This window comes from Lycorma delicatula, chromosome 11, assembly GCF_047948215.1.
Source record: "Lycorma delicatula isolate Av1 chromosome 11, ASM4794821v1, whole genome shotgun sequence".
Lineage (NCBI taxonomy): Eukaryota > Metazoa > Arthropoda > Insecta > Hemiptera > Fulgoridae > Lycorma > Lycorma delicatula.
In genome coordinates, this window is record NC_134465.1 from 39,483,772 (window position 1) to 39,501,692 (window position 17,921).

General features: G+C 28.7%; 1 protein-coding gene across 1 annotated transcript in view; it reads left to right on the forward strand.

The window, feature by feature from the left end:
• The window catches only part of bmm (brummer), a 57,562-nt gene that overhangs the window by 30,657 nt on the left and 8,984 nt on the right, over positions 1-17,921 (forward strand). Inside the window, exons 6-8 of the mRNA XM_075379105.1 lie at positions 813-989; positions 3,673-3,848; positions 15,204-15,361. Of these exons, the coding sequence (XP_075235220.1) occupies positions 813-989; positions 3,673-3,848; positions 15,204-15,361 (511 nt within the window). The remainder of the gene's footprint in view (positions 1-812; positions 990-3,672; positions 3,849-15,203; positions 15,362-17,921) is intronic.

The following is a 17,921-nucleotide window of genomic DNA, read 5'->3' on the forward strand; positions in this document are numbered from 1 at the left end:
TAATTAAGTAAAGAGCTAAATGTCATAAGTGGCAATGAAAATTACGCAAGCTTGTATATAAAACCTTATGATATACAGACAAAGTGGCTATTACAATATGAAATTTATTTGGTTGAAACTAAATCTCGTGAAAATTGGACTAATATAGTCTGCTTCTAAACAAACAGTAACTGATCAAGGAACTACAGTGCTTAGCATGTCACAGTATTTGATAGAAAATGAAATGAAATTCCTAACCTCAACAATGTAATAATATTAAGTCAAGAATCAGAAAAGAGGTTTAATTAAAAAAAAGAAGATAATTATCGACAACTTGGTAACTCTTAGTTTGGCTTTAAACAAGAATTAAACTTTAGTAGGTTTTACTTTTTTGGGTAGTTTTATTCTATTTTGGAATTTTTAGCTGTATTTTCATGTATATTTTGTTGGGTCTACAGACATTCTCTTTTTAAAAAAGTCATTTACAAGTATAGGTAATAAAAAATAGGTAAGAAACCTTGATAAGTAATACATTAAAAATGTAACTTGACAAGTCATTGGCTGTGTGAAGGTATAATATATATAAATCTATAAAATTATTATTAACAACCGATCATAAAAAGTGTAAAATACAATGTACAAAGTATTTATAAATGCGTAAGTCATAAATACTGATGACCTTAGTGATTGAATTTAACTTATTAAAATTAGAAGAAAAACAATTGTAATAATAAAATAAATATGAAATTTAAGCAGCGATTTATAATTAGAACTACTTTTGTAAATATATTTAGTATTTTATAATTTATTATATTTTCCTTATTTTTTTCAAGGTATTGTCAAATATGTGCAAGCAAGGATTTGATGATGCTTTAAGGTTTTTACACAGGAACAATTTAATTAATTGTACAAGATGCCTTGCTGTACAATCAACATTTGTTGTTTCTGAAATACTAGACGAAAGTTTTGAGTATGATCCACAATGTCAAGAATGTAAACAACACAGACAGGTTTGTTGAAAGGTTTTGTAAAACCTATTATAACAGTTTAATAATAAATCTGAAAATTAAGGTTTTTGGTAGTTATGTAAATAGTACCGCAAATTAAAAATTAAAAGGCAAATAGGCTTTAATCTAACATATATATATATATATATATATATCAAATAAAAAATAACATAAAAAAACAACTCATGCACGGATGCCTTCTTTTGGGAGTTAGCCAGTCTTTATTATTGATCTGTAAACTTGCATATGATAAATAAGGTGATATTACACATGTTGTAGTCCCATTTCCAATCGGCTATGTTCATTTGAATTTTATTATATTTATTTTCTTTCCCGACAATGGTAATTAATTACAATTTTTATTTTTTGTAGATAACTTTTTCACTGATTTACAGTGCGTTCGTTATATACAGGAAGAGGTCATTAATTGAAAAACTTATTATCATTAATGTTATTTTAATGATAGATACAAAAACTTAATGTACACTTAACGACTTAAAAAATATATAACATTTATTTTCTCAGGAAAAATAATTATGTTGTTTTTATTACATAATTAATGAGTTTAATATTATAAAACGTATTAACTTGTCTTTCTACTTTGCTCTTTGTTTCTAACGACATGCTCCAATTACAAGTTCCCATTATCTGCTATATCTACTTCTTATTAGTTACATTGATGTATTAAAATGCGTCAATGAAGATAAAACTTAATAAATAAAAATAGAAATATATATAATAAACTTTATGAAATACATTTTTTCACTCAATTTAGATTGAGCATGACAAGTTAGTTACAGTGATGTACAATTTTTTAATAACCTGTGTCAACTGAATTATCAGATGGTTATATCAGTCTTATCTCTATGTTTTGATCACAAGTATATCTATTCACTACCATGTTATATGCACTTTAAATTTGACAAATCGGTCTTTAAGCACTTTTTCTAAATTTGGTGGCGTTTAATATCTTATATTTATGAACCATCAAAGCAGAAAGTAAATTGTTTACTTAGTAAGTCTATTTTCAATTATTTTTTTTTTTTAGAGCCATCAACAGAAAAAAAAAAATATTCAGATTTTTTAAAAATGTTGTGTAATTGCTAAATTCCAGTGAAGCTTCTTACTTTATAAGATGAAAGTAAAATCGAACAACATAATACCCAACTGATGAATTTTTACTGGCATATTATGTGAATCAGAATCTTTTTTCATGATGAATTAATTCACCGCAGAAACTTAAAAGCACGTGCATGGGAGTATGGAAATGGAATTTTGTAGTATATGAAAGATGTCCTTCCTAAACAGGAGGATTCAAACCTAAATGAAAGGCTGAGAGACTACCACTCAGAGATGGCTACAACAGCTCGGAGATGGGCAAATAATTTGTTGATCTCTTTAAATATGCCTTACAGATCTACTGAAACTGTATCGCTTATAATAAATGGATGTATTGCTCCAAACATGATTGTTTTATTAGATGAATGGAGAACTTACATAGTCTGCTTCTATTGACTCTCCTTGTGATAGATCAAGGTTGTAATTTGTTGATCCTATAATGCAAGTTTTCACAAAATGTAGAAATTGTTTGGGCAAATATAAAATATCACTTCTAGGAATAAATACTGACAAATTTTTGATTATGTCCATTAAATTTATGCGGTGATAGTAATTAATACTTAAATATACTTAAAGTTTATTGACAAAATAATGTGTTCTTTTTGACAAAAAAAAAATTACAAAATATCATAAGATTTTGCCTTTTCATTGAATTTTTTCATATGTTTAGTATTAGTTATAAAATAATGTTCAATTACAATAAAATGTAGTGTTTTCCTTAAGTAAAATGATCGTGAAAATAATAGTAAATTGAAATAAAAAAATTTAGATGTAATAAAGATGAAATAAAGAAAGAGAATAAATAATAAAAATTAATCACTTGAGTCAGGGATTGTACTGTTGAACTTAATACAAACTTTATAATTACGACTAAAAGCTCACTACACTCTCAGGGCTATAAAATGTTGCCTTTTAATCAAAATATCTGAAATTTTTCGAATTGGCTCTCTCAGAATTTCATGTTTAATCTATTCATTATTTTCCTAGAGTTTACTGTTGAGTAAACAAAATAATTTAGGAATTAAATTTTAATTACAAACCTAAATCTGCGCTAAAATTATTTTTTCCATCTTTAGTATTTTTACATTTTTAACTGTTTTTTTGATTTAAATGTAATTGTAGTTATTGGATCAAATTATTGTTTGTTTTAATTATTGACAGTCGAGGATTAATATTCTGTTTACATATACAAACTATTCATACTTGAGTTAATATATAACGGGTATACTATTATTAATATATTCATAATTAATTAATATACTTTAACGGGTATACGGTTAAAGTATATAAATAATTACTCATAATTATCTCTACAGCATAGTAGTAGCATCTCTGCCTTTCATTCAGAGGTTCCGAGATCAAGTCCTGGTCAAGCATGGGATTTTTCACTTGCAACCAAATTCATTATCATCTAACATAGTAAATTTTATCAGTCTATTGTTACTGTTGTAGGAGTAAATAATTATATATTTGTTTGTTCACTTACAGAGTTAAAATTGTTGTAAAAAAAAGTCTCTTTACACTTTCAATAGAATTAAACTATTGATTTTTATTATTCATTTTGCAGGAAGCTCTAGTTGCAAATCTACCGGACACAGTAATGTCAGTATTTCAGGATGCTATTGATTCGGCGAATAAAGGTCTTGTAAATTGGATATTTAGACATAAAGGAATGAAACTATTATCCGTTTTAACATTGCCATACACTCTTCCTGCTGATATTATTTATGCAGTTTTTAGAAAGTAAGTGTTAGTGTTTTATTTTCATTTTACTTAAGTTTGCCTCATTTTCATTTTTTGTATGTACATATGTATTTTACAGAAATATTTGATTAAAGCTAATTTTGATTCAACTGTTATACATACACACCAAAATAGCAAACATATGTAAAAGCTTTTCAAATCTGTGGATTCTTCATCATTTATAAGATACAAGTATTATAGTATCGATTAATCCATTACTGTTGTAATACGTAAAAGATCATAGTTATGACTGACTGAATTAATTTTGTATAATGATGATAATGAATTACATAATATAAGTATTTTCTAACTAATGATGAATTTTAAAATCATATTGTTTTAATTGGTACTAATCATATTATAATTGGTAACATATATATAATTATATTAAACCTGCTATTTTGGTGTGTTCATAGATGATTAATTATTAATTGTTAATTACAACACTATATATATATATATATATATATTCAAGGTGTGATCATAAAATAAGTAGAACTTTACTTTTATTAAAAATAATTTACTTATTTTGTGTTGATATTGTCTACTACAAATTAGTCCCCCCTAAAGATGGTGATACACTTATGCCAACATTTCTTCCAATCCTTCAAATATCTATAGAAACCATTTTTGGTGTAGACTTAAGTTCGCTTAGTAATTTGTTTGTTTACTTCATCTATAATTGCAAATTAGTGTTCTGTTAATATTTTCTTAATCATTCAGAACATGAAATAATTGAAGGTATCATGATTGTGGTGTACAGAGACTATGGCTTCAGTATGATATTATTTTTGACTAATTAATCGTGGATTAATATCGACGTGTGAGTTAGAGTATTATTGTCATGCAATATCCAAGAATTGTTTGCCCGCATTTACGGTGGTTTTTTTAGATTACCTTGTATGAAACTGCAAAATAATACTATCTGTTGACCAAATAGTTTTGTAATAATTCTTATTGGACAATACCATTGTAATAAAAATATACAGTAAGAGAACCTTAACGTTTGATGGAAGTCTGGATGTTTTTTCAGTCTTGGTTCTTCAAAAGCTACCGTCAGGACGACTGGATTTTCATTTCAATATCATAACTGTTCAACTGCTTACTGAGTAAGCAGTAAAGCTTAAGAGGATGTCTTATTTTAAATTGTCAATTTTAATAAAGTGGTATTTTACAAAGATTAGACAAGTGTTCCTTTTCCCATTGTATAGAGACAATTTTTTTATAATTTACTAACTATAAATTGAATTTAATAAAAAATTTCTGGGTGCAAGAAAAAAAGTGATTCAAATTTAGAATAATTTTTGTATGAAACTTTATTTGGAATTTTGGTCGAAGTAATAATTAAAGATTAGGTAACTAGTAGAATTCTGGGTATTGTGAAATTCTGTGAATTTCAAAATCTTATATCCATAGCATCAGGATTATAATTTTTCATTTGATATTAAAAATATACATCAGTTGTACATGATAATTTTATTTATGTATCCTATAATTTTATTATTACATATACACATGGCCGAATAGTTTAAAATATTCCACAAGCTAAAAACCTGGAATTATAACTTTTAATTTAAATATATATAATTTTTTTCAACTGCTTTTTAAATATATTTTATGTATATTTTTCAACTGTTTTTTTTAAAAATAAATATAATTTTTTTTTTGGTTGATGAAATAATTCACCACAGAAGCTTTGAAGCTTTTACATAAGAATATGGTAATTGATTTTTGTAGCATATGAAAATTGTTATGTCTGAGCAGGATTTGAAACCGGGATGAATGAAAGACGGGTACAATACTTTGCCATAGAGATCAGTGAAGTGATATCAGGATCTATTTTATATTTTTGGTGGTCACCCAGACTGCTTATATTCACACTTTAAATCAACAATTCAAAAAACTGAATATACTATTTAAAAAATCTGAACTACTATTTTAATAGAACTTTGCTTTAACAGAAAATGTATCTTTTATCAATCTGTTTTTACTGGGTTTTTTAATTAAACTTTTTGGAATTCGTATAGCATAAAGCATTATATATTTAGGCCTGTGTTAAAATTAATTTCTGAAAAGATTGATTGAAACACATTAATTGGTTCAGCATGAACTATGATGTAATGATATTTGTTTTTATTCTGCTGTGTGAAAACAGTAGGTCAAAACAAATGACAGCATTACTATATTCTTTGCCTTATCTAAGTTTCTTAATGTTATGCAGGGTAGGCTGTGTAATTTTTGTGATGTCATGATGAAATCGCACAGTTTTACTCACTGGAATATTTTAAGCCTATAGCTTTAAACCTTTATAAATTCACTGGTCTTAAAATTATTCTTTTTAAATAATTAATTTAATTAATTTTAGTGCTGTTAACATATATTTCGATATTGTCAGGATTTGTTAACATTGTGTCTATAACAACAAAAAAAAAAACCATAAACAAGTTGTTTTATTGACGAAAGAAAAAAGAAAAAGTGGAAAAAAGTTTTTTTTTTTAAATTGCAAGATGGTGTATTGGGTAGATCATTGGAAGATAAGTATGCCATAGGAACATCAACTATTTCAGACATTATGAAAAATAAAGACACAATTATGAATTATGTGTCAACTTGAAAAGAATGAATTTTTTCCAGGAATGCAATGAACGTTTTCAAACAAAGAGATGGACTGTGCTCTTTTCTGGTGGTTTGTTCATAAATGTTTGGTCTTTGTAGACCAATTCTGGTATAGAAAGCCATAATTTTTAATGAGAAGCTAAATAGAGAAGAAAATTTTAATGCGAGTGGCTTTTAAATTTTAAACAGCGTCGTGGAATTCAGTAATTTTAAATCGGTGTTGAAAAATTATCAGGAAACATCCTACCATAAATGAACTTATTCAACATTTTGATGGTTTTTTTTAAATTATGATTAACATTTTATTTATAACAATGACAAAACAAGTGTTGAATGGAAAGCACTTTTTAAGAAGAGTTTAGTTTTTCACAAGGAAGAATCAGGTCCAGGAAAAAATCTCTAAAGAATTGTGATATTGTTTGGTGATGGTTGTAATACAAATGATAAAAAAATCACATGCTTTGAAAGGTATCTGAAGTCTTCCAATTATTTACAAAAAGTAAAGAAATCATAGATCACTTGTGACATCATGAGAATGTTCTTTTGATATTAGATAATGGATTTACTTATCCCTCAGCATGCTGCATAGAAAAAGAGAATGGAAAATTCAGAATTTTGTTTCTACATCTAATGTTATAACCATTTTACAATCAATGGATCGAGGGATTATTGTTTCCCTGACATGCCTTTACTGCAAAGAATTAATGAAAAAAGTTTTTAAATGATAATGAAGATGTTAACAGCATGATTAAGACAATAAAAAAAAACATTAATTTGAAAGATTGCTTTTATGTGGGGGCGGATGCATGGAATTTTATTATAAGAGTGGAATAAAATTTTAAATAAAACAAAGTCCAATGAGACTGATGAAATGAATCGTGCAGATTTCAAAAATATGAGGAAGTTCACAGATGAGGTCCCAGACTTAACTGACTGCGACTTTGAGTGTCAATGAATGGATCATCAGTAATAGACAATTATCCCTCGAATTTTTAACGACGATGAGATCGTATAATAATAGTGATAATTTTTGTAAATTTTGATTCTTTAATAACAAATTTATAGTCATCAGATTTTTTTAATGTATTACTGTATCAGTTTTTTATTATACTAGCTTCAATGACATGCTGTAGGCACGCCTTCTGAGTGGGTTGCCCTGGCAGGCGGCGTCTCAGACTGGGATTATTTGGTGTCCAAAATTGATTACCTCTTGTGAAAAATATTTTTTTTTTTGAATGATGAAAATTTATATAACGAAAGTTAAATTAGAAATTGATACTAAAGAGTCAAGATTTTCTGCTAGTGATCGGTACGTTCTGGTGATAAGCTAAGGGGGACGAACACACACATACAAATGCCCTTTAGTAGCGAAGAATTATATCTTTTTAATTCTACATTAGTACATTTATTTTTTTTATATATTTTCATCATTTTTTGATTGTGACAACCATTAAACATTAGATTATGGCCATTGCATATGATAAACCGTTTTTAATGTTATAGTTATCCAGAATTCTTATTATTTGGATTCAGTCCTGCAAAGGTCAATCCGGCCGGATAATCTGCAATCCCCTGTAAAATTTGTTAGTGTAATTATGTCTTTAAATTTTTTTTAAGGTGTTATCATGCATTGTATTTTTTTAATATATGGATAAAACTGATAATGTTAGTATTTTTATGTACGTGTAGTGTATTTAATCAGAAATTTTTGTATTACAATGAGAACAAATAAAAGTACTACTTTGTTGTTTAGATATATGCTCTTGCATTTATATATGTGTGAATGTATTTATTCAAAAAAATATTTAGATTATAATGAAAATAAATAAAAATATTCCATTGTCATTCGTAAGCCTAAAATTTTAATTTTCAATACCAAAATCAGTACATAATAGTAAAATAATATTGTATTACTAAACACTGTGGCACTTAATTCTTATTTATTGTTTCACTTATCATTTAGTGTTTAATTTTTTAGATAACATGCTGTGCAATATACCTATATATATAAATATATTAGTGTTGTGTTTGTATTGTTTATAATGATTAGTTTATCTTTTTATGATAAATCATCCTCCCTGTGTTATTTGCATTTCTTATTATTCTTTCTTTTATTTCTATTTAAATAATAGATAAATTTTATTACTGTTTGTAAATAGATTATGAACAAATGAATAATATTTGTTAAAAGTATAATTTTTATTATAGGGTATTTATTTTCTGATTAATGTTAGTTGCTTGTATGTAAATATGTATATTTGTGTTATTTCTATTAGGTAATTATGAGGATTATGTAAACGATTCTTTTAAATTTATTTATTTATTTTCACTTCATTTAAGTTTACTTTTGATTGTTTTTGATATTCTGCTGATAAAATGCACAACCCGTAAACAAACAAAAAAATTAATGTTGCAAAACACCATAGAGTCTTGCTTATTTGAAATAATGCAATACACAATACTCAGACTGTAAAAATCACAGAGTAAAGTAGGCATTATATGATATGGAAAAACAAGATATAAATATTAAAAAACATGACTACTGAAAAAAAAAACATTGCTGACAGTCATTGGTCTTTTTGTTTCGGTTCGGTTCCATTGTGATTTTGTATTATACTAGAAAATACACCGTTAAAATTTTGAAAATCAGAAGGTCAGTTGCGGTGATATAATGTTTTCGAATATTCGTGGTCTGTTAGCTTGAGAGTGCACCAGATACATGCAAAAGTTATCCTTCAACCAACTAGCAAATACTCCGTTTGAATTTTGAAAATCAGACGATTGTTTGCAGAGACATTATAAGAGCACACCATTGAACCTCCCAAAACAGCATCCCAGGGACACTGCATTTTTTACTAGTTGATGGTGATGATCGGTCTAACCTCGCATCATCACACCGTTTTACCTCACACCACACAGTCCTCCATGGGAAGTCCATTATTATTAAAAAGTAAACAGACATTTTTTAATATTTAATATTATTTACTTATTATCTATAATATTATTTAATGTTTATTTAATGTTTATTTAATATTATTTAATATAAATTTAATTATATTATTCATTTAATTGATTTGAATCATTGAGTTCAAACCCGACTAACATAGTGATAGAGTCTCACAATTCAGTGAAGTTGGTGCTTCGACCAGCAAATCTCCACTACTACATATATATATATTTATATATATACATATTTATACAGTCTCTGACAGTCCTGGTAATGTAAGGATTCCGACATGGGGTCATACAACTAAATCGGTTCAGCCATTGAGCTGTTATAGTGGAACAAACATACACCGTAAATACATTACCCTCTTTTTTGGGCAGTTATCTAAAAAGATAACTTTTTACTGTTGTAATAATTGTTAGGGTTTTAGTTTGTGGGTATAATTAACATAATTCTTTGGCGTTATTGATGTAATATGTATGTCTCCCCGATAAATTGTAATTAGCTCGCACACACGCACAAAGTACAGAGAGAGAGTGAGAGAGAGCTTATGTCTGTGGATCTACTAGTAGGTATACTATGTAGTGGTAGATTTGTTAAATCACTTTCTTAATCCAGCTGGATAGAAATAGACCTCATTGTAAAAATTCTATCTGTTTACCCTATATTAATCGTATTTTCTTGTTTTATTGTAACTTTTAAAGAGATTCGTAAGTTTAACTGTGCTTTATACAAGACTGATATGAAAACTCATAATTAATAAAAAATTAAAATTTATTATACACACAGATTACCTGGATATTTTCATTACATCTGTGCACAGTTGTTATCCATATTCACGTGCTTCTTGCATTTTTACATCAGCTTTTTGATGCTGTTTTTTTCGGCTTCTTTTGTTGTTCTTGGACATAAATCTTACTTAAAATTCTTCTCTTTATCTTGAGTAGATTTTCTGCTCATATTATAGTTGTAATTTCCATGCAATTCAAGATGGTTGGTCTTACAACTATGTAGTAATGCCTTAATCATGCATTTATAGAAAGATTCTTTTTTATTGTAAATATTTTTTGTGTAAAAGTTTAGTCATTCTAATATTTTGTCTCGATCGCTGGTGTATCTGTGACATTTCTACTTATTATTTCTCCAAAATATTTAAAATGGTCTGTGATCTTAATTTTGTCACAATTTGTTTCTACTGTCTTTTTTGGATATTTACTGACATTTATCATTTCTGTCTTTGAAAAGGAGATCTGCAAGCCTGTTTTTCAGCTACTTCTTTCAAATTTGGTTGATCACTTCATGTTATGATTCTGTAAAGTTAGTTCATATTAATAAATAGAAATAATTATTTTATGAAATGATAATGATTATTTTCTCATCCATTCTATCATAGTCATTGCACTAGTATTACAGGCCTCATGACAAACTTGATTTCAGATAACATGTTTTTTAAGCATTTCATACAGTAATTTGATACTTTCAAGATCTTCGTTACCTCTCTCCATTCTGATCACTTTTAGAGCATATGCTTGAACGTTGGTCCTGAAGTAGGTGCTCTTTTCACTTATATTCTTATAAACAACTCCTAAATAGTATAGTTAATTGCATAATTATTACAAATCATGTTTATTTTTTGTGGTATTCCATTCAACTGTTCACAAATTATTGTATCGTTATATTTTATTACTTGTATGTTTGCATTTATCAAACTACAATGATATTTTATTACTAAATTTTTAATTTATATTTAATGTAATTTTGTAATATTACTTAACACTAATGGTTAATATTTTATACTTATTTCCAGGAATTTAATTGGAAATGAAAAACCAAAATACTAAAAATAAAATGTAATAAACAAAACCATTATGTTAAGATAATATAAAAACATTTTTTATTTAATGAATCCCTAAAAAGTTCACCACTTCTACAAATTGTGAGCAATAACATATTTAATTAAGTAGTTGTAGTAGAATCTAAATAAGATATAAAGTATTTTAGAATAATCTATTGTTAAATATAGTATTAATTTTTTTTTTTTAAATCAGCAGAATTTGCACACTAACATAAAACTACATTCACCAACAATAGATTACTAAAGGAACATTATTAAAAACATTGCATTTTATTTATAATATGGGTGCATTTTAATTTATTATGAGTTTCATCTCTTTCCAAAAGATTCTATCACATTATTTACTTTTATGGACATTTCAGTAACAGGTTATAGGCTGGGAATAACTTACTTTCTACTGTTATAATTGTGTATCCATCCTGACCTTTGTAGGGGAGGATATGCGCATTGTGACAATCCCGGTCACCATACCACCCCCTCTGTTCCTAGCCCTGATGGGCTTTACTGGAGTCGTCTTTTAAACCCTCTAAACTTGATAACAGTACAGTCATCAGTTTGGCCTTTGTCAGCATGCCACTGATGTAAATGCTTTGGCAGACATTTCCATCGGTGTATTTACACAACCTACTATCATCACTTTCCTCTTGCCTCTTCTAACCATGACCACATAAGAATTGTAACTTATAACCTTTAACCATCAAATTGACCAGTTAATGGAAGCTCAATTCCCGCACCTTCCTCCAACACTGAAGGTTTCACACAAAACTTCTTCCTATATTTAACTTCAATTAGACTATGCACTCAGATCATTACTTGATTCAGTCTTAATCAGCAAAAATACTACTCTCATACCAATAAAACAAGTGTTGATCACAATGACAATTTTGTCCTATAATTAAATTTACTCAAAGCCATTTTGATTTACTCAAGAAACGGATTCACAAATTTAATAAGCCTCTAATCAATGCATACCCTATCTCTCTGCTCTGGTTCAGTTTTGGGAGCAAGGTCAATGCCTACACTTTTCACACTGCAGCTCCATCCCAGAGTTCTCCACACATCCATCTCATCCTAATAGTGAATATCTCAGTTAACTGGGACTCGGTGCCAAAATGTCTTATCCTGGTGAAATGTGCACCCAGCTGGACCCCTAGCTAGTCGGGTTGCTATTCTATATACATCTATAAACGCATCAGACCGCCTTCAGCCATCCTTTGCAGGGCTAAGAATCTAAGGAAGCCAGCAACTATGTTCCATTCCTTTTTGGTTTTCCAATTAACTTGCTGATCAAAATCACAATTGATCCTCACAAGCTCTCTAGCTACTTTGGTACATTCAACTTCATACCTGGGGTAGACATATAAGACATGGTGCACATTATTAATGGCCCTACACTCCGGACATATGCCTTAATTAATCAAATCAAATCTGCCCAGCCTGTTTTGAAAAGCACCATGTCCAGAAAGAAACTGTGTAATATGCCAATTGAAGGATATCCACTTAACTACCTGCATACTTCTCATTTCAGGAAAAATACCAGGCATGTAAGGAGGTAAGTTGGCTTACCTTCTCAGCATCACAGTCTAATTGGTGCAAAGTCACAAGGATATCAATGGGCTTAATACTAGAATTAACAAGAATCACCTCTCTCCAGACAGTCCTATAGACACCAATCATAGATAACAATAGGAAACACTGAGATTTTCAACAAAATATTGCTATAACATTTGTATCTCGTTCGTTGAGCCCAGATAGGTGCGGCATACAGCATTATATATTCTCAAACACCCTTTTATAGAATACACACAGTTCTGAAATTAAGTCCTCAATGAACTGTCATCAAGTTGAGTTTAATGTGGCTGTGAAAGAATTATTGCCAGTCAATCAATGTACATGGGTGGCTGAAATGTAATGCACAGTTGATCTTAACTTGCAAATTAAAAGAGATAATTAAGTGATTAAAATGCCTTTCAAATTTGGCATGAAAGTATATTTTATTTGTTACTAAAACTTATATTTATTTTTACACACAATCATCATTTACAACCGAACATGTTAACATTTAACATTTCTCCTACATGTTAACAGCTGCGACATTTCTGAAGCAGTTTTCTGATTCCATCAATAAACAAAGGTTGCACATGACATGTGGAGCATTATCATGTTGAAGAAGTATCAGCCATATAGATATTGAACACAATACGCATGTCTCTGTAAGATATTTTTAATGTTTATGTATCGCACAGAATTTACTGATGACTCGCCTTCTAGGTGGTCAGTCACGAAATGAGTTTGGAATCCATGAAAGAAAATTTTAATTTAAGAAAATTTTATTTTACAACAGAAGATTGTGTTTTGAAATTTTTTATTGTGATGAATCATAGTGATGGTATTCCAGCACTAATGATATACCTTATTTTTGTCTCCTGTCATAATATTGAAAATGAAGTCATATCCCTCATCATGATAACATCTCAGAAGCTGTTCACAACACTACTTTGTTATTGTTTGTTCTTTTCTGTGAGTTTGCATAGCATTCTGAATACATTTTACAGCAGCCCGGTCAAGCAGTAATATGTCCTTATTGGTTCTTTTAACATGCCTATTCGGGTGGCAATGCATTGTTGTGTGATGCAATGGTCATTTTGATTCGATTCATCCACTTTCTTTTGGTGCTTCTTATTAGTCACAGAAACTGGTCGGCCATCACGGGGTTTATCCTCATATTTGCTTTACCAGTTTCTGATTCACAAAATTTTATTGCTCACCTATTCACAGTTCTTTGAACAACAGTTTCATCATCATAAATGGCTGTTAGGTGATGGTGAATGTTACTGGTGTTCACTTTTTCCACTATTAAATATTCAATCATTGCACATTTTGTTTTAGAAGCATAGACAGAGCAGACGTACTCTACTCCATAACAATTGTGAATGACAGAAAATGAGAGGATGTGAGTCTGCGAATTTTGGAATGTTAGTTGTTGGGGAATGAAATTACAAATGCCAGCACCTATTGCTTTGTGTGATATTTTGTTCTCCCATACATTCCAGTGTGCATTACATTTTAACCAGCAACCCTCATAACATACAATTTCACTATTCTGTAAAATTATGTGATAACTATTTTCTATTATATCCAGTTTGGTTAAGTAACAGTAAAAAAGCATTCTACTTACATTTTGTTACTGTTTCTACCTTATTAAAGGCTTATATAATCAAGAAGTGATTCAGTGAAACTATGCTTTCAAGTTTTCCATTTTATTTAAAATGGCTTTGTAAAAAGGGGATTTTGGTTTTTCCATTAAAGGTTTTAGTTTTTCACTAATTAATTTAACGAATTAACTCATTATTCATAAATTTAAAAATATTATATAGATAGGAAGGAAGCTCTTTAAAGAAAGTTTTATAATACACTTTAAGTAGAGAAAAATCATTTTTTTTCACAGATTAAATAAAATAGCTTTAATATTTAATTCCTCATGAACTTTTAATTATTTTTAAATAGACAATATTCTCTATTTAAAAACTAATCTCTGTGACATTATTACCTCATCTAATCACAGTAATATATTTACTATATTCTGTACAACATTCCTTCATATGTGAATTCATTTTTACTAAATGCCTACGTTATCAGTTTCTTTTGAAGAATATTTTATTAAGTATTTTTAAAGTTGTTCTTATTTAAACTTTTAAAAAGTTATTGATTGGGAAATATACAACATAGTCATTTATTTAAAAAAATAAAGGTGTAGAAAAGACTTAAGAAAAACTGTTCTATTAATTCTAATTTCTATTAAATAAAAATTCATTTTGTGTGTATCTTGGATCAAAAGACAAATAGTTTATTATATGTTAAATTATGATCTATAGAATTTAGTTAATTGTCGGTTATTGTTATTATTTTGTTTAAATTAATATGCATTTTGTTGTAGGTTCCTGGTACTAGCACCTCATGTAGGACATAATCTTGTAATAATGTGCAAATTCTTAATGTCACAGTTGAATAGATTATTGAGTAGATGGAACAATAAACGACAACAGCTAGCCGCTAATGTTACTTGCCAGTTAGCTGTTACAAATTACGCAAACAGTGAGTAATAAAACAACATATAGTATTATACTCTCTCTTTTTTTTTATTTGTATTGTTTGTTTAAAGTCTGCATGGCTTTATTGTAAGATATTTATTATTAGTGTTGAGCTGGACATTTTGAAATACAGTCTTAGCTTCTTTGTACTAGTAATAAGTTTTCTTCAATTAACTTGTTTTATTCATAGGTAATATTAATCATTCCTTTCTCAAACATGATGATATCTTGTAGCTAGTGATGAAGCTTGCAAATCTTTGAGAATTTGGAGATCCTCGCTCTGAATTCAAAACAAAATTCAGGAATTCAATGTGAGGAAACCTATTAAAGAATTCATATATATACTAGGTCTGCAAATAAAGTAATGAGACTATTTTTTTTTTTTTTGGCAGCCAAAATGGCAACACTGTAAAGTTACTAGTAAACATATGGTTATATGAACAGATGATTTATATTAGATATTAATATTTTTAGTCTATTGTTGCCACGTGAGACGTAAAAAAACTTTTCATAAAACAAGTTTTTGTTGTGTGTTACAAAATGAGTGATACTAATTATGAGCAACGTTGTACAATCAAGTTTTGTGTTAAAACACAGTGAGAATGCTACTAAAACTGTTTAAAAAATTGAAATGGGCATATGTAGATGACGCTCTGTCGTGAGCCAAGTTTTTAGGTGGTTTAAAGCATTTTCCAGAGCGGTTGATTCACGCTTTGGAAGACTGTTAATATCAAAAAGTGAATCCATTATTCAGGTCCTGTTATGTATACCGGTCTTGTTATGTATGATATTATTAATGATAAAAGTATAACAGGTCAGTCCATTACTTTATAAAATAAGTATAATATCCAAAGTTTTTATTACTATTAGTTTCAATTTCAGGTTTATTAATTACACTGATAAACATAATTTTTGTTTCCTAACATGCAGTACATGATTTTAATATGTTTTTTGATGCTGAAAACGAATATGAACTCAGAATCTTTCTATCACCCACCATTTCTAATTAAATTATTACATTTTAATTAAAGGATTTTTTTCATTTTTCAACATATGGTTAGCATTTTAAGCTCCTATATTGTATTTTGTATATGGTATTTTGTTAGCTCATTTTTTATTGTTTAACTTTGTGAACATAATTTGTAAGCTATAAATAAACAATATTAGACAAAGAATTAAATAATATAGTCACATATTATGACATCATATCTAATGCTGAAGAGTATGCCTTCATGGACAAGATTAATCATGTCTGTGCAGCTCAAGACATGTAGTTGAAAACAGAGCTGTGTTGTTTATATTAAGCACTGGATTTAGGAATGAATTAATTTTGTTCAGTCTTATTGCTGTCTTAAGTTTGTTGACAGTGGAGTATCATAATGCTTCAAAATTGTGTAAATTATATGGATGCCTTGTTATGTATGTGGTGAGTTTATCGTAAAATCAAATAGAAAAAACATATCATTTGTACTTCCAGTGTAAAATTGGTGATCAGGATAAGACGTTGTTCCTCATATAGTATGCACTAATTGTTCTGTGTATTTGAGAGGATGGCTAAAAGGCACACGGAAGGCTTTGACATTTGGTGTACCTATGGTTTGGCGAGAACCAAAGGATCATGTAACCGATTGATACTTTTGTTTAACAAGTGTGTTTGGAATTTCTAAAAAATTTAAACATACTGTAAAATATTCTTTATTGCAATCTGCAATCAGGTTTGTACCTCACAGTGAAATTGTTTCAGTTCCTGAGCCACCTGTGAATGTATTTTTCGAAAGCAGTGATGAAGAATCAGGCAGTATTGAAGAAGACAACAATGATTTTGATTTTGAATTATCTTCCAATAAGTCGCATCTTATATTACGAGGTGAATTAAAGGACATGGTTAGGGATTTAAATTTATTAAAAAAATCAAGCTGAATTGTTAGGATCAAGACTGCAAGGGTGGAATTTACTTTAAAAAAATACAAAAATTGCAGGCTTTTGAAGCCAACAAAAAGAACTTTCTTAGTACTTTATTGATGAAAATAATTTGGTTTACTGTACAAATAATGATGAATTTATGTTGCACTTAGGACAAGTTCAAAAACCTGAGGACTGGCACCTTTTCATAGAATTGTCCAAGTATAATTTAAAGTGTTTCTACTACACAACGGTAACAAATATCCTTCAATACCAATCACTTATGGTATTAATTTGAAATAGACATACAATGTGATGAAAGAAGTTTTAGAAAAAATAAATTATAAAAAACATAGCTGTAACATATATGGTGATTTGAAAGTTATAGCTATTTTGTTAGGCATGCAGTTAGGCTATACTACGTACATGTGCTTTCTTTGCGAACAGGACAGCCGCTAGGGATAAACATCATGTTTCCAGAGTGGAAGAAACAAGACAACTTAACTCCAAATGGGAAAAATATTATTCATGAGCTCTTAGTTGAACCCAAAAAAATATTTTTACTATTTTACAATTACCACGATATTGTTAATCAACTTCTTACTATATACAGAGCTGTGGGATATGTCTTTGAAAATACATTTCTCAAAAATTTTACAAAA